This window comes from Lithobates pipiens, unplaced genomic scaffold (genome assembly GCF_037356315.1).
Source record: "Lithobates pipiens isolate NorthernLeopardFrog02 unplaced genomic scaffold, aLitPip1_a1.2 Scaffold_16, whole genome shotgun sequence".
NCBI lineage: Eukaryota > Metazoa > Chordata > Amphibia > Anura > Ranidae > Lithobates > Lithobates pipiens.
In genome coordinates this window covers 654,901,493-654,925,087 of record NW_027507748.1, presented here as the reverse complement: position 1 = coordinate 654,925,087, position 23,595 = coordinate 654,901,493, and the positions used below count along the sequence as shown (strand labels likewise).

The window sequence follows — 23,595 nt, the reverse complement described above, 5'->3', positions numbered from 1 at the left end:
CTTTGACCCTTGTTGCACCTGTTGGCACAGTTTTGTTTGCGTAGTTGTTGCCTAACCTTATCATTCATTGCTTTGAGATTGTCCCAGGGGCAATGCATGTTTTGCTCGTGTCCTGTCCTATTTTAATAAGAATATTTTTTGAGTTACCAGGAAATTCCATATACTGGAGTACATTACAGAACACGGGACACCTTCCCTTCTATTCCTTAGTGCATCACCTGAAGGTATTAGCTTATAAATCAGTGTCTATTATTAGTTTCCCTGTGTCCTGCACTGTACTCCAAGTTATAGAATGTAGAGGCAAGTCGAAATTCCTCTTTTTAAAGCCTTTCCTACCACAAACCGGCAACTATAAAGACACAAAAACCTGATTTTGAACTTTAACTTGGTTGTGTTGGCCAATTTTACATGTCAAATCGTATTAATCTCAATCTTTTTTATGTTACTCAGTGCACAGATCTGTGGAGCCAGGCTGGTTAAAGGCGACCTACGAGGGCAAAACCGGATTAGTTCCAGAGAATTATGTTGTCTACCTCTGATGATGTTAGTGGATAGCCATATTTTCATGGTATCCATGGTGACACATAAGAAGCAAATATAACGAAGAGCCAGATGAAGGAGAATGTAGGCTTATGTAGGCCTCTTTGGTTGAAGGATGCTTTGGAAGAACGGTCCACCAAGACTTTTTAAAAAAGACTTAACTTTTACATGGATACTGTATCCAATCATATGGTCATGTTCCTACGTATGTGTTCAAAAGTGACCAGAAGCTTAAGAGATTCGGTACTTAATTCAGGGTGGAATTGCACTGATCCCATTATCCGGTACCTGACCCACTCAGATGTTGTCCTCTGAATGAAATGGATTGTTTGGGTAGATTGTTGACCTAAGTGCATATTCTTTGCAATAGTAATTTACTTTTTTAATAACTATATTTTATCTTCACGTTGTATGTACAAGTGGGTATTTAAATGTGATTTAATTTGCCAACAAATCACTAACTTTGCCCTCCATGAAGGCTATAGGTATTGATGTGTATGATATTTCATTTTAATGCAAATGTCTCTTTGTAGAAGACTCCATGACCAGTTATGTTTTCTGCAAATTATATATACCAGCACATGTCACAGACTATACCTTGGTTTTCTAATATGCAAATAATGAGAGTTTTTGTGGTTGCTGGCTCAGGCCCGTTACCCCCAAGTGCCTTACTACTGGGGCATTATTGCAGCTGGCAGCCTCATCAAACCAGTATATGAGGAGCAGAAGAACTGTGCCAAAGCCTGAACAAGATGCAATCATTTTCCTATGCTTGCTATACATTCTGTAATTTGCATGTCTACATTATACCCAGAGGTTTAGCCATTTCACCTGAATAAGTAAAGATTTGTGCCAGTTAAGACCAGAGCCATAGAACAAATGGCCCTAGTGCTGAAGGGCTGAAAAGGCCCTACATACACACCACACATCACAAACTTAGCTATCTGGTATAGTGTGCGTGAGATAACACCAAGGGAACAGATATACTTCTGTCACCAGTCTTTAAATATTATAAACAGGTATACCCAGAAGCTATGGTCAACAATAGTAAATAGTAAACTGTTAAACAATAAGCACTTGCACTTGTAAAACCTGGATTCAGAAGTTTTTCCATGGACAGGAAATGTAGTCTCAGCTCCTTTCTCTCTCCACTTCCTTCCTCTGGGGTTTCTAACCCAACTGGAAGGGATAGGAAATATCTGTCTATACCCAACCAACTCTGTGGTAATTAACAAACAATTATTTAAAAACACAAACAGTTGAGTGCAGCAGGTGCCTACAATACAAATGTAAGATCATATCACTTATCTACTTCATGTGCAAATACATGTTTTACATTTTTTTCCAGTGCGATTCTGTGCCACAGTCAGCGATCTGCGCAGCTTTCAGCCATTATTATGGAGCAGTCACCCCCGTCAGAGGCTCACCAAGCCATGTGTGGCTCTGAGTTGCCTCTGGTGTTGCTTGTAGCAGTTTGTCAGTAATCACTTGTCTTTTCTTGATGCTTGAATCCATCCAGACAATAACAATTTTGTTATTTTATTGAAGTTGCTAACAATATTGTTGACAAAGGTTTTGAGGTGCTTTTTTTCTATACTTGCAGATCACCGCTATTTGGTGTTTTTGAATGTCTTGAATTTTCTTTTTTTACAACATTGGAAAGAAATAACTGAGGGGACATAGAGGGCACCGTTGTTGATCTCCTTCTAAAAATGCTAGTTTCCTGGCTTTCTGACACCAATACTTTTTAAGTCACTGACCATGAATGAGCATATTTGAATGGTCATGTGATTGGCTCTCCTCCCAGCTTTTTTCTCATTACATTTTATTGCAGTCCAATGCACATCTGTGGTGGTTCTTTTTTATTTTTATTTTTTTTAAGCAGGGGTATGGCCCCTGCTTTGTGAATGTACCCCTTTGTGATATACAGTATATATTTTTTCTAAAAATGAATTAACTGTTGGATACAATGTGGCTGAATTTTAATTTGCCCATGCCATGTCCAGATGTGCTTCACATCATGCTGCACATGGCAGCAAATCTGAAATCAGGGCTGAATTTATAATTCCTTCCCAGTTAGGCTACGATCTTGGGCTACATCTTCCTACCCCAGTCAATAATTTCCCTGTAGTATTATCGAAATATAAAGATCAGCAGTCTTCATTTTCTCACTTGTGTCAGTAAATCTCGAACCAATGACTTAGGGCCCATGCACACATTTGCATTGAGTTGCCATTCACGAAGTGGTACATGTACCTTTTTGGTGCATTAGGCAAGTCCATTCTCTCCCATTAATGTACCGCTGTGCAGTTTAGCAGTTTACAAAGTAGTATATGGAGGCAAAGTGGGGGAAATGTAATACTAGACTATCATAATCATAATAGGCTACTGCACCAACTACTCGGGATTAACTGTGCAGGGACGGCAACACTGAAGACCCAGCTAGATGGTACTGGCACACAGGGGGATGTCTGGAACCTTTTATTATACTCAAGATTTTGTTCAACAGCATGATGTATGGGTAGCTGCCACCCCTGGTAGCCATTACGCCCTAGTCCATGGCTTATGTTGACTATGCAGAAAAGCCAGCCCTGTCCAAATGTTGAAGTGTAATGGTGCGTACACACAATCGGACATTCTAAAAACAAAATCCTTGGGATTTTTTCCGATGGATGTTGGCTCAAACTTGTCTTGCATACATACGGTTGCACAATGTTGTTGGAAATTATGAATGTCAAGAAAGCGGTGACGGACGACGAGCCAAGAAAATTGAAGTTCAATAGCTAGTGCAGCTCTTCTGCTTGATTCCGAGCATACGTACAACTTTGTGCATCGGAATTGTGTACACGCGATTGGAATTTCCAACTCTGGATTTTGTTGTTGGAAAATTTGAGATCCAGATCTCAAATTTTGTGTGTCAGAAATTCCTATGTCCGATGGAGCCTACACACGGTCAGAATTTCCGACAAAAAACTCCCATCGAAAAATCCAACTGTGTGTATGCAGCATAAGTCCAGTAAAGAGAGAGTTTTGCTTATATACAATCATGGTGACAATGGTTTCATGGGACAGAACAGCAGTAAAAAGTGTCAGGGATTCTAAGCCTTCCTAAATCTATCCAAAACAAAATAATGTTTTGGTAGGATGTATGCTTTAATAAGTATGGATCTCAGACGTTGGTGAACTTAATAAAAAACACAATTTAAGGATTTTTTTTCTTTTGGGGGGGGGGGGGGGGGTCTCCACAGTGGATGTATCCATAAAAAAAACATGGAGGACAAAAGAAGTAGACTTTGTTGGACAATGTTGCCACCTGCAGGATGGGAGGTGTAACATGAATTAAAAATAAGTATTCAAATCAGCACAGTTTTTTATTGTATAAACCACTGAGATTTTTTTTGCAGCCTTTCTTTGTTCACATAGAAAATTATTACTTCTATGTTTTCAGATTGAGGGTTCTCAAAATTTTGATTTCCTTTTAACCCACACATACAATTTAATTTTATATAATTATAAATAGCTATCTTTGTAAATAATTGCACCTGAAAACACGCTGTACATATATTCCTATGTATAAAATGTTATGTATAAGTTGTTGAATAAAACCATATTTATAAACAGGAAATTTGTGATGGTGAAATTTGTAACATATTGTTGTACCTGGCAAAACATACAAATTGGTCTGGATTTGACCAGGCTCTCAGCGGTATGTTGAGAAGCTAATTTATCTACCAGTCAGAAATCTGGGTGAATCCCAACATCATTGTTGGGATCCTCTCTAGAATGGCTCTGTGATGCCAGCTGATAGCAGACATTAGCCCACTGTTGTCTAATTCTAAGTCACAGGAGTGCAAAAGTAAGTGCTTTCTGGTGACCCACATGAGAAGTATGACCAAACTAGCTTGACCATACTCCTCCTTTAAATTGTGCTCCTTCTCATTCTATGAACAGAATAATATAATCTTCAGAGACGAATGCACTGCACTGCATTGATGTGAAAGGGCCTTATTGAAAATGATGTGATTCCCACTGTCCTGTGATTCTGTGTGACCGCAGTCTCATCTGAAATCGCACTGGTGGGAACCAGGCCTTAATATGAACAATCCATAGTTAATCACCTGTCAAACTTTTTTTTGGTTGTGTCCTGGGTTACTTGGGATCCCATCACTAAAAATACTCCTTTTTTTTCTACCAAGTGTTTTGTAAAAATCCAGCATGAGAATGAAGAATGATGTTTACTTTCAGTGTTCCCTGCAGATATGTTTACACTCCAGCAAGGTGGCGTGTCAGGGGGATAAGCCATGCATGCCTCTGGAATTTTATGTCAAATTCCTGAGGAAGGGGGGTGTCTACCCCTGAAACGTGTAGAAGTGACGAACTGAGAGGTGCTACATCATTCTCTGGATGCACATGCTCAGTTTGTCCTGAGTACGAACCCCGAGTGCCCCGAGTGCGAGCGTGTCTTCAGCGATTGCTTAAAGTGTAAAGCATCATCCTTCACTCTCTCCTGCTGGATTTTACCAACTACTTAGGAGAAAACAGGAGTATATTTAGAGGCTGGACCCTCTGTAACCCAGGACACAACCAGCTAAAGTCTGACAGGTAATTAACTATATATGGGATTGTTTATAGAATTCTCGTAGGTTTATATTATCCTGTTCATAGTCTGAGCCGTGCACTAGATGGAATGAACTTCCCTGTTCCAAAACAGATTTCTCAAGGAAGTCTTACAACTTTACCAAGTGACACTAAACTCACATTATTTAAAACTAAAATAAGTGCAATATGCCTAAATATAAGACAAATGTAGCTTCTATCTCTCTCTTCCTTTATTTCATCTCTCAATGACATGCTGTGTTCTGCTCTTCTCCTTCCTCCATGCCCCCTTGAGATGGACTACACATCTACTGCAGATCACAGGCTGGATTCATGTGAACTGAGTTAGTTTCTAAGGTACTTATCAAGAGCCCCCTAAATGGAATATACATTATATTACCAAAAGTATTGTGACACCTGCCTTTAGTCCGTAGGGTTCAAAATTGAGTTGGCCCACACTTTGCAGCTATAACAGCTTATATTCTTCTGGGAAGGCTGTCCAGAAGGTTTAGGAGTGTGTCTATGGGAATGTTTTTGGCTGGGGGGGGGGGGGGTTGTTTTTTGGGTGCACCAGTGCACAAAGCAAAGTCCATATAGACATGGGTTGGAGGAACTTGACTGGCCTGCAAAGAGTCCTGACCTCAACCTGATAGAACACCTTTGGAATGAAATTATGCGGAGACTGAGCCAGGTCTTCTTGCACAACATCAGTGCCTGACCTCACAAATGCGCTTCTGGGAGAATGATCAAAAATTCTCATAGAAAAAAGGAAAGGCAGAGGGTCTAAGGCAACTGTGGACTCTCATGGTACGGTAAGGACTTAAATAGACATTTGTTTAAAAATATATAAATTTATTAAGACAAAGCCATGATTAAAAAGGTCCTGAGGAGAGGGAGTATACAGTACATATAAATTGATTATCTGAAGAAGAACTGAGAAATTGGATGTGCATCCATCCAGGGAAAGGAATCGGAATGTCGTCTTAGATCAGTTCAAACTCAACATGTTTTGCGGTGTGACCGCTTCTTCAGGAGTATGCTTCCAGAGACATTATATGCAGTTATCTCTATAAAGGACAAACATAAATAATCAAGCTTATAAACAAAACATTTAAAAATACATGCAATAATGATTGTAAGGATTTGAACATGTATTGACACTCCTCAAATCTGCCATAGAGGTGAGCAAGTTCAAAGATCAAAACAATACTAAGAATAATATGTCATATACACAATTCCAACCCATAACTGCATCCCCATATAGAATGCACATAGAAGCTTACCCTGGCTGGACCAATCAAATCAGGGGACATCTATAGGCCCTTAAGGGCAAATTCCTGGGCGAGTGTGGGAGCCAGGACAAAGTACAAGAAATAAACAAACTGTAAAAAAAATAAAAAAATATATAAATATATATAAAAATATAAAGGTGACCCAGCAAAAACATGTTTATTAAATATGTCTCTAATTTAATGGAGGCTATGCCGGGTGGGCTTTCTTATAAAGATATATGTATAGTGTCTCATCTTTAATACGCCCCTGAATTAGATGCCCACAGAATATATAACAGTGAGGTTAGGAAAGGCGGACCTCTCAAAGATGGAACAGGGAGCCTCAGAAAAGAGAAAAGCTGTAGGGAAAATCTCTCTCTCTCTCTATATCTATCTATCTATCCATCTATCTATCTATATAGATATATATATATCTATATATATATATATATATATATATATATATATGTATATGTGTATATCTATATATCTATATATCTATATATCTATATATCTATATATCTATATATATATATATATATATATATATATATATATATACTTGAAATTAAGTATTTCATGTGTCAGGAGATAGCAGCATTTATTTATGTATATTAGTGTTTGTCATATCTGCACTATTTTTCACCTTTTTATTTTAGGTATTTCATGAGTGGTTGGATGAGCACAGATTGATTCACATACAAATATAGTGTATTTGCCTTGACTACTTTGATTACTTTGACTGCCATGCTGTCTTTATGGTGACTTACTCACATTGGGTCTGGATTTCCTCTCACTTCCTGTTTAGCCTAGAGGCGATTCAGTTTGCATTGTGCGCTATATAAGTATTTCATTCATTCATTCATTCAGCTATGGGACAGGAAGTGAAGAGAACTCTCCCCAATAGGACACAGGTGCCAAAAATAAAAAAAACTGACAGGGGTTATGCCCCTACTTTACTCTATCCAAAATGGAAAAAAAATAAACAGTTTTGCCTATAGTTCTACTTTAACACTCTGAGCTCCACAAAGCCCTGTTTATTTTTTCATTTGCAAATAAATTTACCAAACTTTGTACTAGAAACTAGAAACATAATTTTAGTGTCACTTTAAATAGGACAATTTTTTTTTTGTAAAATATATACTTTTTTTTATTTTTTTACAGTAAAACTACTTCAACCACTTCATAATGTAAGGTATAACAAATCTTAACTCTTGAGCACAGTTTTGCAACTTTGACATATGTTAATAAAGCTGTACATATAATCACAACCAATTTGTTTTTGGGCTTTCATTTGGTGGCAAATAGTAATTTGTATTTATTATTATCAAAGGAAAATTGGCCTAAAATAGTAAAAAATATCACTTTTTAAAATATAGCTGTATATTTCTTATTTCCATAACCTATCACCAAAGAATAAACCCAAAATAAATTCTCCTGTTCGATATCACATACAGTATGAGTATGTTATTTGTTGTATGTATCCGAAACAATAGTGCAAATATTGCTTTTTTTTATCCTACCCTAAACACACTAACACCACTACTAAATAAAACCCCTACCCCTTTGACCCCAATCTTTGATTTTGACCTTTGATCCTAACCTTGGCCCTATCAGATTTTCTGCTGATTTTTTCCTTCAGATTTACCAAAACCATATAATATGAGGTCAAACCTTAGGCGTTTCAATGTGTATGCAATCAGGCAGGCCCTTCTACTACATGGTTTTGGTAAACCTGAAGGAAAAACTCAGCAGAAAAACTGATAGTGTGTATGGGGCTTAAGGCTCCGTTCACACCTAGGCATTTTTGGGTGTTTTTCTGCTCTAAGCCACAGCTCTAGAAATGCCAAACAAGACAAATCCCATTCACTTAAATGGCCCCTGTTCACATCTGAACGTTCTGTCACCTAAAGCAAAATGCCCCTCACTCAAAAAAGTACGAGCTTCTTTTTTGCAGATTACAGGAATTTTACTGCTTTTACATTGGTGACCTTTTAATCTTGAAAACGCCTGTAGAAAAACGCTGCAAAACTCTGAAAAAATGCCCGAAAAACAAAAAAGTCTTGTAAAATAGCAACGCCTGGATGTGAACGGAGCCTTATGCTGTGTACACACGGTCGGACTTTCCGGCAAAAAAAGTCAGACGGAATCATTTCATCGGATATTCCGATCATGTGTGGGCTTCAGCAGACTTTTTTTTTTTTAAATTCTGACGGACCTAGAAATAGAACATGTTTTATATCTTTCCGACGGAATCAATTCCTATCGGGAAAACCGTTCTACTGTATGCTGTTCCGACAGACCAAAAATGACGCAAGGGCAGCTATTGGCTACTGGCTATTGAACTTCCTTTTTCTAGTCCCGTCGTACGTGTTGTAAGTCACCACGTTCTAAACAATCAGACTTTGTGATTGTGTGTAGGCAAGTCCGTTTCAGTGGAACGCCATCAAAAAAAGCATCAGAGTTTTTTCTGATGGAAAAACGGTCGTGTGTGCGCGCCATTACTCATTCCTGACGCTCACCTAGATCAAACCCTGATCTAGCTATTTTCTCTTTCCTTTCTTTTTTCTCTTTTTTTATTTTTACACATATCTTTACTTGTTTACCTCTAGTGTAAAATGTATCTTTTTCTCCTTTCAAAGGAAGAAAATAACACAGGGGCAGACTGTACCATGACTGATCACTGTGATAGCCAATCAGAGGCTATTAAAGCATTCAGGTTTTTGGGAACAGGGTCTCCCGATTCCAGATCATTAGTACAATACCCAGGGCTCTTGGAGAGCCCAGTCTCTGTGCAGGGAACGAGCGGTGAAGCATACTCTCATCACAAACAGGGCAGAGCATATATTGAAGAAGACCCACTTTTATGAGGCCACCTAAATGCATACACTTGTTGGGAAAGGGTTAATAAAAAGCACTGATCAAAATAGAAAAAAAAATGTTTTTCTTTTTTCTTTACATCTTTTTGTCTATAGGGTCCATAGAAAAATGTATTATTTTTGCTAACAGTATTGCCAAAAGGAGGCCTAGTTTGTCCAAAATAATAACAATGTACCTATTACTTTGTTATCTTAAATAATGGCAATGTTTTCGCTGAAGGAACAGACCCTTTTCTGTCTGTTTTGTACTTCTGTTTAGTAGATGTCAGGCTTTTTATTTATAACGAAACTGGAAAGTGATACTGCACAAATGGTAAAGTACAATAAATCAATATGAATAAGCTGCGGCAGACATCATGAATAGGATAACATACACACGGAATAACTCTATCATAACAGCATGCCGCGCTAACAGAAAAATGATAAGTACAAATAAGCGAATACGTACAGTATCTCACAAAAGTGAGTACACCCCTCACATTTTTTTAATTAGTTTATTCTTTTCATGTGACAACACTGAAGAAATTACACTTTTCTACAATGTAAAGTACAGCTTGTATAACAGTGTAAATTTTCTGTAACCTCAAAATAACTCAACACACAGCCATTAATGTCTAAACCGCTAGCAACAAAAGTGAGTACACCCCCTAAGTGAAAATGTCCAAACTGAGACCAAAGTGTCAATATTTTGCGTGGCCACCATTATTTTTCAGCACTGCCTTAACTCCCTTGGGCACGGAGTTCACCAGAGCTTCACAAGTCCTCTTCCACTCCTCCATGACGACATTGCAGAGCTGGTGGATGTTAGAGACCTTGCGCTCCTCCACCTACCATTTGAGGATGACCCATAGATGCTCAAATGGGTTTAGGTCTGGAGACATACTTAACCAGTCCATCACCTTTACCTTCAGCTTCTATGGCAAGGCAGTGGTCATCTTGGAAGTGGTTTGGGGTCGTTATCATGTTGGAATACTGCCCTGTGGCCCAGTCTGCGAAGAGAGGGCATCATGCTCTGCTGCAGTATGTCACAGTACATGTTGGCATGCATGGTTCCCTCAATGATCTGTAGCTCCCCAGTCCTGGCAGCACCCATGCAGCCCCAGACCATGACACACCCACCACCATGCTTGACTGTAGGCAAGACACACTTGTCTTTGTACTCCTTGCCTGGTTGCCGCCACACATGCTTGGCACTATCTGAACTTAAGCCCCATACGCACTATACAACTTTTGTTGTCTAATTTCCTTTAGATTTACCAAACAATGTAGTACAAGGGCCTCCCCGATTGCATACAAATTTAAACTCTTAGCCCTTGTACACACGGTCAGAGATTCTGACGGAATGTGTCCTATCGGACCGCTTTGTCGGATATTTTCCAACTGTGTGTGGTCTCCATCGGACTGTTTCCGTCGGAATATCCGACGAACCAACTTTTCCAACTTGCCGGTAAAATTTTCTGACAAAATGCTCCGATTGGACATACTCCGATCATGTGTAGCCTACTCTGATGGACAAAGTGCCACGCATGCTCAGATCAAATTCCTAGACCAAAGCTATTGGCTACTAGCCTGAACGTAGTACCGTCATAATGAAATAACATCATCATGTTATGTACAATCGGATTTTCCGACAACTTTGTAACTTTGTCCGACAGTGTGTATGCAACAATTTTGGACAAAATCCGTCGGACAAAATCCAACGGATTTGGTTGTCAGAATGTCCGACCGTGTGTACAAGGGCTTAAGGTTTGATCTTTCTTTTTTCTTTCTTTTTTCTTTTCTTCTTTCCTTTTTTTTTTTTTCTCTTTTTCTCCCTTCTTTTGTAAATTCTTCTTTTTTCTTTTTTCGTATAATTAGTGGATATAAGTACACTTATATGGTGCAGGGATGGGGGGAAGTTAGGAAGAGGGTGGGAGGGTTTGGGTGGCTAAGGAAATAGTATTGTTATCTGATATAATTTAGAATATTGTAACATTTATGTTGTGAAGAAAGTATTTTTCATAATTGCTATTTTTTTATACTGTAATTTCTGTTATTGCTATGTTCTTGGTGTTAAATTATTATATAAATGAATAAAAAAATTATTAAGTAAAAAAAAAAGGTTTGATCTCACATGATATGGTTTTGTAAATCTGAAGGAAAAAATCTAAAGAAAATTGTATAGTGTGTATCCAGCTTACAGTACATTTGCTTGTCTTCAGCAAAATGTTTGTGGGTTTTCTTGTGCATCATCTTTATGTTGAATCTGTTTTATTTTTTCAAGCACTTTTTTTTTTAACACCACAATAAATAAACATAGGCAAGGAATAACATATTTTCATTGAGTGTACAAGTATAGATTAGAATCAGAAGGACATTAAAAGAACATGTATCATGTAATCATAGTCATGTGGAAATCATCGAGGAATGTAGTGAAATAAACCCAGTAAGGGTAAACCAAGTAACCAGTAGACTACTTTAAACAGTGGTGTAGATAACAGATAAAACCAAGGTGCAACGCTTATCACCTGAAAGTGTGGCGAATCTGCCGGTAAAATGACTATAATCTTAAAAAGGTAAGGAAGGAGGAGTAGAAGTTAGAAAGGGCAAAGAAATATGGACAGAGAAAAAGAGAAAAGACAAAAAAAGAGGGAAGTATGAGAAAGAAAGGGAGATTGGGGATAAGGTATATCAAGCTACTCATGAGAGGGCCCAGGGGAACATTAGGAGCTGTATCCGCTATAAAAAGGTCAAAATCAGAAGAGAACCGGAAGTGTAACCAAACGGTCCACATAATGGTGTGACCTCACTTTTATCAGCATCCCATGCTAACATTCTTTCAATATGTTCGATCCTGTCCACTTCGCAAGCCCAATCTGCTAGTTGTGCATCATCTTTAGAAGAGGCTTCCTGTTGGAATGACAGCCATTCTGATCAATTTGATGCAGCGTGTGGCGTATGGTCTTAGCATTGACAGGCTGACCCCCACAACCCTTCAACCTGCTGGCAGCACTCATATGTCTATTTCCCAAAGACAACCTCTGGATATAATGCTAAGCACGTGCACTCAACTTCTTTGGTCGACCATGGCGAGGCCTGTGCTGAGTTGAACCTGCCCTGTTAAACCGCTGTATGGTCTTGGCCACCATGCTGCAGCTCAGTTTCAGGGTCTTGGAAATCTTCTTATAGCCTAGGCCATCTTTATGTAGAGAAACAATTCTTTTTTTCAAATCCTCAGAGAGTTCTCTGCCATAAGGTGCCGTGTTGAACTTCCAGTAACCAGTATGAGAGAGTGAGAGCGATAACACCAAATTGAATACACCTGCTCCCCATTCACACCTGAGACCTTGTAACACTAATGAGTCACATGACACCGGGGAGGGAAAATGGCTAATTGGGCCCAATTTTCACTTAGGGGTGTACTCACTTTTGTTGTCAGCGGTTTAGATATTAATGGCTGTGTGTTGAGTTATTTTGAGGGAACAGAAAATGCACACTGTTATACAAGCTGTACACTCACTACTTTATATTGTAGCAAAGCGTGATTTCTTCAGTGTTGTCACATGAAAAGATAGAATAAAATATTTACAAAAATGGGAGGGGTGTACTCACTTTTGTGAAATACTGTAAATAAAAATCATAAAACCAAAAAAAATTACATAAAGATGCAAACTTGTAGTTTGTGAATTAAAGTGGTTGTAAACCCACAAACAAAACAAACAAAAAAAACCCTGCAAGACAAAGGCATAATGTGCTAGTATGCATAGCATACTAGCTCATTATGTATTACTTACCTTAGACTGAAGCCTCTGCAGTGGTCCTCGTTCACCATTCCAGCCGGCGACATTTTCCCTCCACTTCCTGTCGGCAGGACCGGAAGGTAAGGAAAATCTTTCTAATGGAGTCCCGGATATCAGTCTTTTTCTAGTTAAATCAAGGTAATGATAAAGGGTTCCCATTTTACATGTGCTTAAAGCTGAATTCCATGAATTCAGCCACCTTGTAAAAAGGGAAGGCACACTATGAGTTTTAGAAAAAAATTAATGCACAGTTAAAGGTTGCAGTTAAAAAAATCTGCATTTATTCATTTTTTGTTTTGGAGCCTGTAAAGCATTGCACCAGCGATCAGCAGATCACTGGTGCCATGCAGGTCTCCTGCAGATCTGTAAGTGTATGGGTTCCTTCACACGGATGTGTCCATGTATGGAGCCCGCTCTGCTCAGCGGGGGATCGCACCATCGATCCCCGCTGAGCAGGAAGATGACAGGTCTGTCTCTGCACACTGTGCAGGGACGCACCTGGCAGAGCGCCGCTCTCCCCTATGGGGGATCGGATGAAGATGGACCGTAGAGTCCGTTTTCATCTGATCCGATCACGGATAGAGGTCTATGGAGCGTCCGTTCAGGTCCGCCTAAAAAACTGACATCCGTGTGAAAGAGGCCTAAGCCCGCGTACACACGGGCGGACTGTTCGCCCAACTTAGTCCGCTGAACAGTGTTTCAGCGGGCAGTCCGCTCGTGTGTGGGCTTCAGCGGACTGTTTCAGCGGACAGTCTGACGAACAAAGTCTTACGGAATTTCCGTAAGACAGTCCGTTCAAACTTGGTTTTGTCCGTCCAAACTTGGTTTCAGCGGACAGTCCGCTCGTGTGTAGGCAAGTTGAACGGACTAAGTATCGCGCATGCTCAGAAAGGGTTTACACGGCCGAAGGTTGCATTGCAGTGTATAGGACGTCGTTTTTCTAGTCCCGTCGTACGTGCTGTAGACGTCATCGCGCACGCTTTCAGCGGACTGTTCGTTCATCGTGTGTGGTCAAGTCCGTTCATGCAAATTTTGAGCGGACTGTTTGTCGGATTGTTTGACGAACTTAGTTGGGCGAACAGTCCGCCCGTGTGTACGCGGCCTAACTGTGTACCCGTACTCATATGTACTGACAGGAAGAAATCTACCACAGTGCTCCACAGCGCCATGGTAGTTCATTGAGAACTACAAGCTGACAACCACAAAGGATGCCAACACTTGTAGTTAGTTCACACACAGATGTAAAATGTTCCCAACAGTGATATCCTGGACTTATCTCTATTACTTATACCTGATAGGATTATTGCTCTATCTAGAATTATACTTGAGGCTCTGATGGTGTGAGAGAGGAGAATGGCACACAGAGTATGCCCGCCCCTTCCTTCTGCTGCCCATTCAGAGTAAGCTTTGTATTTTGCAAATATGTTCACATAATACAAAGGCTTCTGTGAATGGGAAGGAAGAGGGGGGGGGGGGCAGGCATAGCAGCTGCAGCTTATGTCTCCTGTTCACGTTGAAAGCTCAAAAGGATCAGTGTCACTCTCCTGGAACTACAGTGATAGCTGTCTTGTCAAGAGAACTATAACGCTCACTACAAATAATAAAGCTATGCCCAGGAGGTGTCATGCACTTCACTGGACTTAACTCATAGTGTGCCTTCATTTTTTACAATGGAGCTCAATTCCATATTTACATTACTCTAACCTAAAATATAAGCACATATCAGACTAGTTTGTTTAACTAGTTCACGCTTGTACCTTTATGCCCCTTATTGACCAGAGCAAGTCTTACATTTCTGCCTGTGTTGCTGTTGGAATGTTCCCCTCACTTCCTGTATGGTATAATGTTGTCAGCAGGACAGGAGGTTAAAGTAAATCTCTCTAATGACACCATGGACAGCCATTAAAAACTTTTCAGGGGGGGCGTGGCTTGCGCGCGGCCGAATATGGCAGCTTGAGCTGAGAGCTCCGCACATCATCCGGACGGCAAAGCGACTTCCCGGGCCTCCACACCGACATCCGCGGCACCGATAGATCCCCCGTGGCTACCCGCATCACCAGCGACCGAGATGTCCCGCAAACGAGGGCAGGAACCGGGCCCGCGGCGCCTCCAATCGTTCGCCTATCAGCCCCACACAGCCAGGCAAGATGGCGCCGCCGGAGGCACAGCGCGCCATTCACTATCCTTTCCTGAGCATGCCTTACACCATCCACCTGAAATGAAGCACAGGATGGACTCAGGAGATTCACCAGACTATGCTCCAGCGACCCCTGTTACCCAAAGCCCAGCGAAAACCAGGATGCGGATGGATACAGCAGGACAGGCCGCAGATAATGTGAGTACAGGCCTACATAATGATACTGCCATTTCTTCCTTACAATCATCCATCGCTCAGTTCCCCACACTGGGGCAACCGGTGCTAGACACCACCATGAAGGACATGTTAGTGTCCCTTCAATCATCCCTCATGTCAAATCTTTCCTCCTTGATAAACAAATTTTCACTTGAAATGAAGCACATGGATAACAGGGTGACTTTCATAGAGACTAAAGTAGAAGAGTGCACGGAAACGATTAATGATCTGGTCGATGCATATCATGACCAAAAAGATGAATCCCTATGGATGAAATCTAAACTCGCGGACCTTGAGGACCGCTCAAGGCGCAATAATGTTAAGATACGCGGCATCCCGGAATCTGTACAGCCTACAGAACTGCATAATTTCGCTAGCACCCTCTTCTCCAGCTTACTACCAGAACTGTCCCCTATAGAACTAACGATTGACCGCATCCATAGACTGCCTAAACCACGCCATCTTGAGGCGGAGGTCCCTAGAGATGTTCTCCTCAGAGTACACTTTTTCCAAGCCAAGGAACAAATCCTCCTGAAAGCGAGAGAACTGTCTCCACTACCTGCTCCCTACTCAGATATCCAGCTCTACGCTGACTTGTCGCAATACACGCTACAGATGCGCAGACAACTCCGCACTATCACTAAGGCCATGAATAACCACAAAATACAGTACAAATGGCGTCACCCGGCCACCATATTGGCCACCTACAATGGCATACCCCATACCATCTCCACCCTGGAAGGGGCTTTGAAACTACTACGAGATTGGGGTGTTCTACTGGATCCACCACAGGATACGAGCAATCACACAGGGACCCCAAACCCATTCTCCTTTGGTGCAGGCCGCGGATCCCGCAAGAATAACCGTCGCTGATAATGAACCCGGGTCACTCTCTCAACAACAGCCCGTCCGGAATGGTTTGCGACATAAATCGTATTTGCTGAACTATACCCCCACCCTGACCAGCTGCCCGTCAGTGTTTGCTGCTGAATTGGCCACTGGCTGATCTATTGTGCATACAGCACATCTCGGATCTCCATTTTTTTTTTCTCTTCCTTTTTGTTTTGTGTGGATTACCGTATATACTCGAGTATAGGCCGACCCGAATATAAGCCGAGGCCCCCAATTTACCCCCAAAAAAACTGGCAAACTTATTGACTCGTGTATAAGCCGAGGGTGAGACATGCCTGTCCATCCCTGTGTGTGTGTCCGTCCCTGTGTGTCCGTCCATCCCTGTGTGTCCGTCCATCCCTGTGTGTGTGTGTGTCCATCCATCCATCCATCCCTGTGTGTGTGTGTGTCCATCCATCCATCCATCCCTGTGTGTGTGTGTGTCCATCCATCCATCCATCCCTGTGTGTGTGTGTCTCCATCCATCCATCCATCCCTGTGTGTGTGTGTCTCCATCCATCCATCCATCCCTGTGTGTGTGTGTCTCCATCCATCCATCCATCCCTGTGTGTGTGTGTCTCCATCCATCCATCCATCCCTGTGTGTGTGTGTCTCCATCCATCCATCCCTGTGTGTGTGTGTCCATGTGTGTGTGTGTGTGTGTGTGTGTGTGTGTGTGTGTGTCCAGCCTACCTGTGTCCCGAGCCTCCGTCCCGTGCCTTGCCTCCTTGCCTCCGTCCCGTGCCGTGCCTTGCCTCCTTGCCTCCGTCCCGTGCCGTGCCTTGCCTCCGTCCCGTGTCGTGCCTTGCCTCCGTCCCGTCCCGTGCCGTGCCGTGCCTTGCCTTGCCTCCGTCCCGTGCCTTGCCAGGATCGCCGCTCTTCGTCGGCGCCTCGGCGGCCATTCTAAAATTCAAAAGCCCCGCCTCCGCCTCCGCCTGTGATAGGCGGAACACTGAATTTCCCAGCAGCCTGTGTTCCGCCTATCACGGACATCGTCTCATCCTCGTACTACGGACGAGGATGAGACGATGTCCGTGATAGGCGGAACACAGGCTGCTGGGAAATTCAGTGTTCCGCCTATCACAGGCGGAGGCGGAGGCGGAGGCGCGGCTTTCAAATTGTAGTATGTCCGCCGTCTGTCTGCTCGATACGCTGATCGAGCAGTCAGACGGCGATGACTCGAGTATAAGCCGAGGGGGGCACTTTCAGCCTCAAAAAAGAGGCTGAAAATCTCGGCTTATACTCGAGTATATACGGTATCTTTTTCTTTCTACTCCTCCTTTTCTCTACCTCCTGGACACGTTTGTCCCACCTTCTATAGTTCTCATCGTCCTGCTCCCCAGTTGCTGATACCACAGCTCACAGACCCATATTTTAGCAGCCGTTACCAGGACCAGCGACTAGTGCCTGTGTCAGGCGACTTCTGAGGTCTACCCAGGCCTTCTCCACGACTACTGCCGACTCCAAACGCCGGAGGGGTTATCGATTAGAGCTGAAGTTATTCCTACCACATCCTAGATCTCAGCTAATCTACCAGAGCCCGGGTCCACAGGGCCCTAGGGATTTTTTTTTTTTTTCCCTGCCTTTGTCTGATCATTTTCTTTTTTTTTTTTTATTAATCTTGTTTATTGACTTTATCTTTTTCTTCAACATATATAAGTGCTAGAGACTTCCACCCCTACATACGAGTATGGGACTCAACGTCATCTCAATTAATGCAAGGGGTCTCAATCACCCCGCAAAACGGTCATCTCTATGGTCAACTGCTATGTCCCACAATAGCGACATTATTTGCGTGCAAGAGACACACTTCTCTGCGAAAGCTCCCCCTAAATGCCAACATCGGCTGTTCTCACGGGTGTTCACGTCCTCATACCACAAGAAAAAACGCGGAGTGCTAATAGCGATCAAGGACTCAGTGAATTTCCAACTTGAAACTTGCGAATCTGATCCGGAAGGAAGGTTTTTAATATTAATTGGTTCAATTGACAATGTTATGTATACTTTTGTCTCTGTTTATGCTCCCAACAATGGTCAATTGGCGTTTATCAAAAAAATTGTCCGGAAAGTTAAGAGTATCCACCGAGGCCATATCATTCTCTGTGGAGACTTTAACATGGTGCCTGATGTGGACCTGGACGCCCCTCCCTACTAGGGAGTTATTTCTCCTCAGTGGATTTGTTTGATGTCTGGAGGTGCTGTCACGCAAGTGAGAGAGACTTTACTTTCCTCTCGCCGCGTCACAACACTTACTCGAGAATTGATCTATTTTTAGTTGATAAGATATTGTTGCAACGTATAGTTAAATCTGATATACACACCGCCACCTGGTCGGACCATGCTCCAGTGAGCATTAGCATTTCTGACGGCCCCTCCCACCAAAAATCTTTTATATGGAGAGTAAACGACTATCTACTCCGTAATACTAGCTCATGCTCCCATATTAGGGAAAAGCTGGCAGAATACTTCTCTATCAATCAGGACGCTGTGTCGGACCCGGTGGTGGTGTGGAACGCTCATAAGGCGGTAATTAGAGGAACCTTTTTGCAATTGGGTGCTAGAGAAAAAAAGGCTAGAACACAGAAACTAGATGAATTGACTAATGCATTAGCGAAGGCTGAGTCACAGAACAAACTTGCACCCTCTCCTGCCCTCCAAGCACAAATTTTCACCCTGCGCCACGACCTGCGGGCACACCTCCTTGAGAAGCAAGAAAAGCTATACAGGTTAATAAAGGCCAGATCGTACACCACCGGCAATAAAGCAGGTAAAACAATGTCTCTTAAAATCAAAGGATATAGAACCAAGACTAAAATCCCTTTTATATTTCACCCTCACTCCCACAGGAAACTTCTTAAACCTCATGACATCGCCAATGCCTTTAGTACATACTACGGAGATTTATATAACCTTGCCAAAGACCCCTCCACCACGCAGCCCTCCCCGGAGGGTATATCATCCTTCCTAGACAAACTACAACTCCCACAAGTATCACCATCCCAACTCGATGAGCTTAACAGCCCATTCACAATAGAGGAGATTAGACGAGCCATCCACAAACTCCCTGTAGCAAAATCTCCTGGCCCTGACGGCTTCACAGGAGAATATTATAAAATGTTCCAGGACATTTTAGCGCCCTTTCTATGTAGTACCTTCAACGCAGCTGCCAAATCCGCACAATTTCCCCCTGAAATGCTTAGTGCTCGAATAGTAGCTCTTCCCAAGCCGGGGAAGGAACCCGACTCCCCTAAAAATTTTCGACCCATATCACTGCTAAATATTGATATAAAAATATATGCTAAACTTCTTGCTACCCGATTAGATAACATACTACCCTCATTGATACATCCAGACCAGTCTGGATTTACAAAAGGCCGCCAAGCATCTGACGCCACTAGACGCATGATAGACCTTCTTCACCATGTCGAACACACCAAAACTCCATCCCTACTCCTATCTCTCGACGCCGAAAAGGCATTTGATAGGGTGCACTGGGGCTATATCTCACTGACGCTTCGTAAATTCGGAATGTCAGGCCCAATCCACGACTACATAATGGCCCTCTACTCAAACCCATCTGCCAGGGTACTTGCCTCGGACACCCTCTCAGATCCCTTCGATATCACTAACGGGACAAGGCAGGGATGTCCGCTCTCTCCACTAATATTCAACTTAGTTATGGAACCCCTAGCAGAAAGTATTAGAACCAATAGCAACATACAGGGCATCCGCATAGCAGACACTGAACACAAGATTAACCTATTTGCGGACGATGTCATACTATCAATCACAAACCCAGAAAAATCACTACCAGAAATCCAAAAGACGCTAGCCTGGTTCGGAGAAATATCATATTACAAGGTTAACGACACTAAATCGTATATACTAGATCTGGGAGTAAGTAAGGACACCAGTGATCGACTCAAACTACTCCTCCCTTACAGATGGGCGCAGCTCAGTATAACGTACCTTGGCATCCAACTTACTCCTAGAACGAAGCTGCTATTTGAAGCAAATTATCTTCCACTTCGAACTAAACTTCACACAGACCTAACCAGGCTGGCATCGGTTGAATTCTCATGGCTGGGTAGACTAGCGGCGTTTAAAATGCTGCATCTTCCCCAAATATTGTACCTGTTCAGGACTGTCCCGATCCCCATCCCCGCCAAGTATTTCCAATCTCTACAATCTCTCCTCTTAAAATTTGTTTGGCAAGGTAAAAGACCCCGCTGCGCAGGGTCCCAGCTGACTAAACATCGTATGGCGGGTGGACTAGGCTATATTAATTTCCAAGATTATTACTGGGCCTCCATCTTAACACAAGCTAAAGCATGGTTCTCCAAAGCCACATCCCCTACCCTATGGGAAGCCATTGAACGATCCTCAGTCCCAGGCAAAGACCTGGTACCCTGGCTAATGGCCCTCCCTTTAGGAGGCAAACATACTCGAACCCTATCCCCCCCAATCCTTGCTACATCCCAAACTTGGTCCAAATTAATAAAACTCTCATCTGATGACCCCGACTGCTCCACTGTACCCATCCCCATTGAAACACTCCAACATCTGGTCGAAGAATCCGACTTTAAACGATGGAAAAGATTAGGAATAAATCACCTAAATGATCTGGTTAGCGAGAATGACATTACACCTTTTCCTACTCTATGCGCACAATACCAACTTCCCTGCTCTGATATATTTCTATACCTCCGCACTAAACATTGTATCAATTCTCTTAAAACACGTACCATAACGATCCCCCGTCCAGCTTGGCAGTTCCTTACCTCTTCCTCTACACGTATTAAGGGCATATCTCTGTTCTATAAACTGTTTAACCACAAATCGACTTTTGTCAAATCAACTCCTCTAATCCGCTGGGAGAAAGATCTAGGCCATTCCTTCACTGAAGACGAATGGGAAAAAGCAGGTAGATCTGTCTACAAAACCACCAGTTGTTCCACCCTCTGGGAACTAGCATATAAAATAACGTATCGCTGGTACTTGACCCCGGTCAGGATATCCAAATTTGACTCTGCAATTTCTGACCTATGCTGGCGAAACTGTGGAATGAAAGGCAGCTTACTCCATATACTCTGGCACTGCCCAAAAATCTCAGAATACTGGAAAGCAGTATACCAACTTATAACTGAGGTGACATTAACTGATGTACCAAAAAAACCTTCTCTTGCCATTCTATCTTTATCGCTGAACAGATTTCCCAACCCAATTAGACACATTATAGCTCACATCCTTCTGGCGGCAAGGCTTAACCTTACCAGGAAATGGAAAGATCCACTTCCCCCCACCCTCCAAGAAGTACTTCACACAATACAGACACATTTTACTCACGAATCAACTCTAACACTAACCCATGAGAGCTCATCACGGACTCTCCTCATGTGGTCACCATGGATAAAATGGACCGAATCACCAAGGTTCTCACAAATCTTTGAATAAGATCAATAGCATAGAGATCTCTAGATCCCTTAACGGAGCGAGGGGCGGGGGGGGTCCACACTTCAGGGACACAGAAGTGATCCCTATACGGGGTGTCCAGGTGGGGTGTTCCTCCTGCACCTCTCCCATAATACAACCTCCAACACGTAGTGGGAGTCTGTGCTGAGCTCCATGGCAAAACTTGAACCACATCACGTACTTACTAAGCCCCTTGACACGTGAAGGATTACATACAGGCGGTAGTCCCCCCTTTTTCGCACTTCCTAGGGTAACACCATTAGACCCAGGTAACGGCAACATTCCATATGAGCTTAGGTATTTGTTTCTTGCTCACCTACTGTTTTGACGTTATTTCTTTCTATTTTTATTTTTCTTGATACTTGACATTTGAACAATGGAACTGTATATGTTATATGTGCTATGAGACAATCATCTACGTTCATTTTTTTTGTTTGTAATGAAAATCTTCAATAAAAATCTATTGAGTAAAAAAAACTTTTCAGGGCACCTTAGAGTAAGACATATAATTGAAACCATAAGATCATGATTTGTCGCTGAAGTTTAATCTGGACACGAGGGGCTTGTGCCTCCCCATGTCCTCTCTGTTGCTGGGCCCTGCTGTTGTTTGTCATGAAAATTGCATAACCAACTAAAGGGATCAGCCTCAGATCAGTTGCATTAAGATTTTCTAGCAAGGTTAAAAATTAAAGTGAACTACGAGTACTCTAGGTTTTGGGAAGCCCTCATTTTTGCCCATATCATGGCACTAAATAATCCTATAATCACTCAAGTGTTTTCCCGCTCCATTCAAAATGAAGAAAAAAGTTTTAGCAAATTAAGCTTTAAGCTCCCTTTTAAAGTGTTTTCCTCTGTCTCCTTTGTTGTTTACAGAGTTTAATAGCTCAAGTTGAAATTTACACATACAGGTATGTGAGTCAGAAAAATGTCTGATGTTTCAATCAAAGTAAGCTGGAAGGCAGGCTACTACTGTGCTGTTTCTTTAGATAACTTGTAGTGTTCTGGAAAGCTACTGTATATATTAACCCCTTCTTCTAAATGCCAGGAATCCGATTGGCAGTCACATCGCTCACATGGTCAAAAAGTTCCAAATCGCAAGTATGCATCGGGAGCTTTCTGGTACCAGCTGGTGATTGTTCTGAGTGCACATAAAGAGCGAGCTCTCAGCACAGAAACATGTTTACATAGGGCTGCATATATGCAGCCTTTTGACATCTATAGCCCACCCACCAAGAGGGCACATATATCCGTATAGCCGACAGGTTAAAGCAGAGTTCCAGCGGTTTTTTTTTTTCTTGAAAAACACTTCCATGTTGTTCGCACCGAAACTTATAGCAAGCGGCATTAGTATCTAATGTAAACAGGTATTAAATAAAATGCGGTGCTACCCAACCCAACTGTAATGCTAATCTTATTGCTATATAATTAAATAATAACTTCCATAAAAAAACTTCAAAAAATACTTCAAAAAATACTTCATAAAGAACAAACTACAAAGTGAATGCATATGTTGCAATAGATACTGTATTAACAATATCCTACTCCCAGTGTAGATTCCTCTTAAACGTGCATATTCCTTTAAAGTGCAAAACAATGTAAGCAAAGATTGCAAAAAATAAAAAAATCGCACACATGCAAAAATCACAACCCGCAATCAATACAAAGTGCAAAAAAATGCAAAATGTGCAAAAATTGCAAAATGTGTAAAAAATGCAATGTGCAAATTAGTACAGTAAGTGCAAAAAGTGCAAATAGTGCAAAACTGGTGCAATAAATTAATAGTCCAAATTTATATTTAATGAATAGTCTCTGTA

At 41.9% G+C, this 23,595-nt stretch overlaps 2 protein-coding genes across 2 annotated transcripts in view; both read left to right on the top strand.

Annotated features, from left to right (window-relative positions):
• The window catches only part of ARHGAP42 (Rho GTPase activating protein 42), a 531,185-nt gene extending 527,020 nt beyond the window's left edge, over positions 1 to 4,165 (top strand). The window contains exon 24 of the mRNA XM_077484403.1: positions 451 to 4,165. Coding sequence (XP_077340529.1) covers positions 451 to 539 — 89 coding nt within the window. The 3' untranslated portion in view covers positions 540 to 4,165. The remainder of the gene's footprint in view (positions 1 to 450) is intronic.
• Positions 4,166 to 4,434: 269 nt separating this feature from the next.
• LOC143984087 (nicotinamide N-methyltransferase-like) overlaps positions 4,435 to 23,595 on the top strand; it is a 32,548-nt gene continuing 13,387 nt past the window's right edge. Inside the window, exon 1 of the mRNA XM_077484404.1 lies at positions 4,435 to 5,142. The gene's annotated coding sequence lies outside the window, so the exon portion shown is untranslated. The remainder of the gene's footprint in view (positions 5,143 to 23,595) is intronic.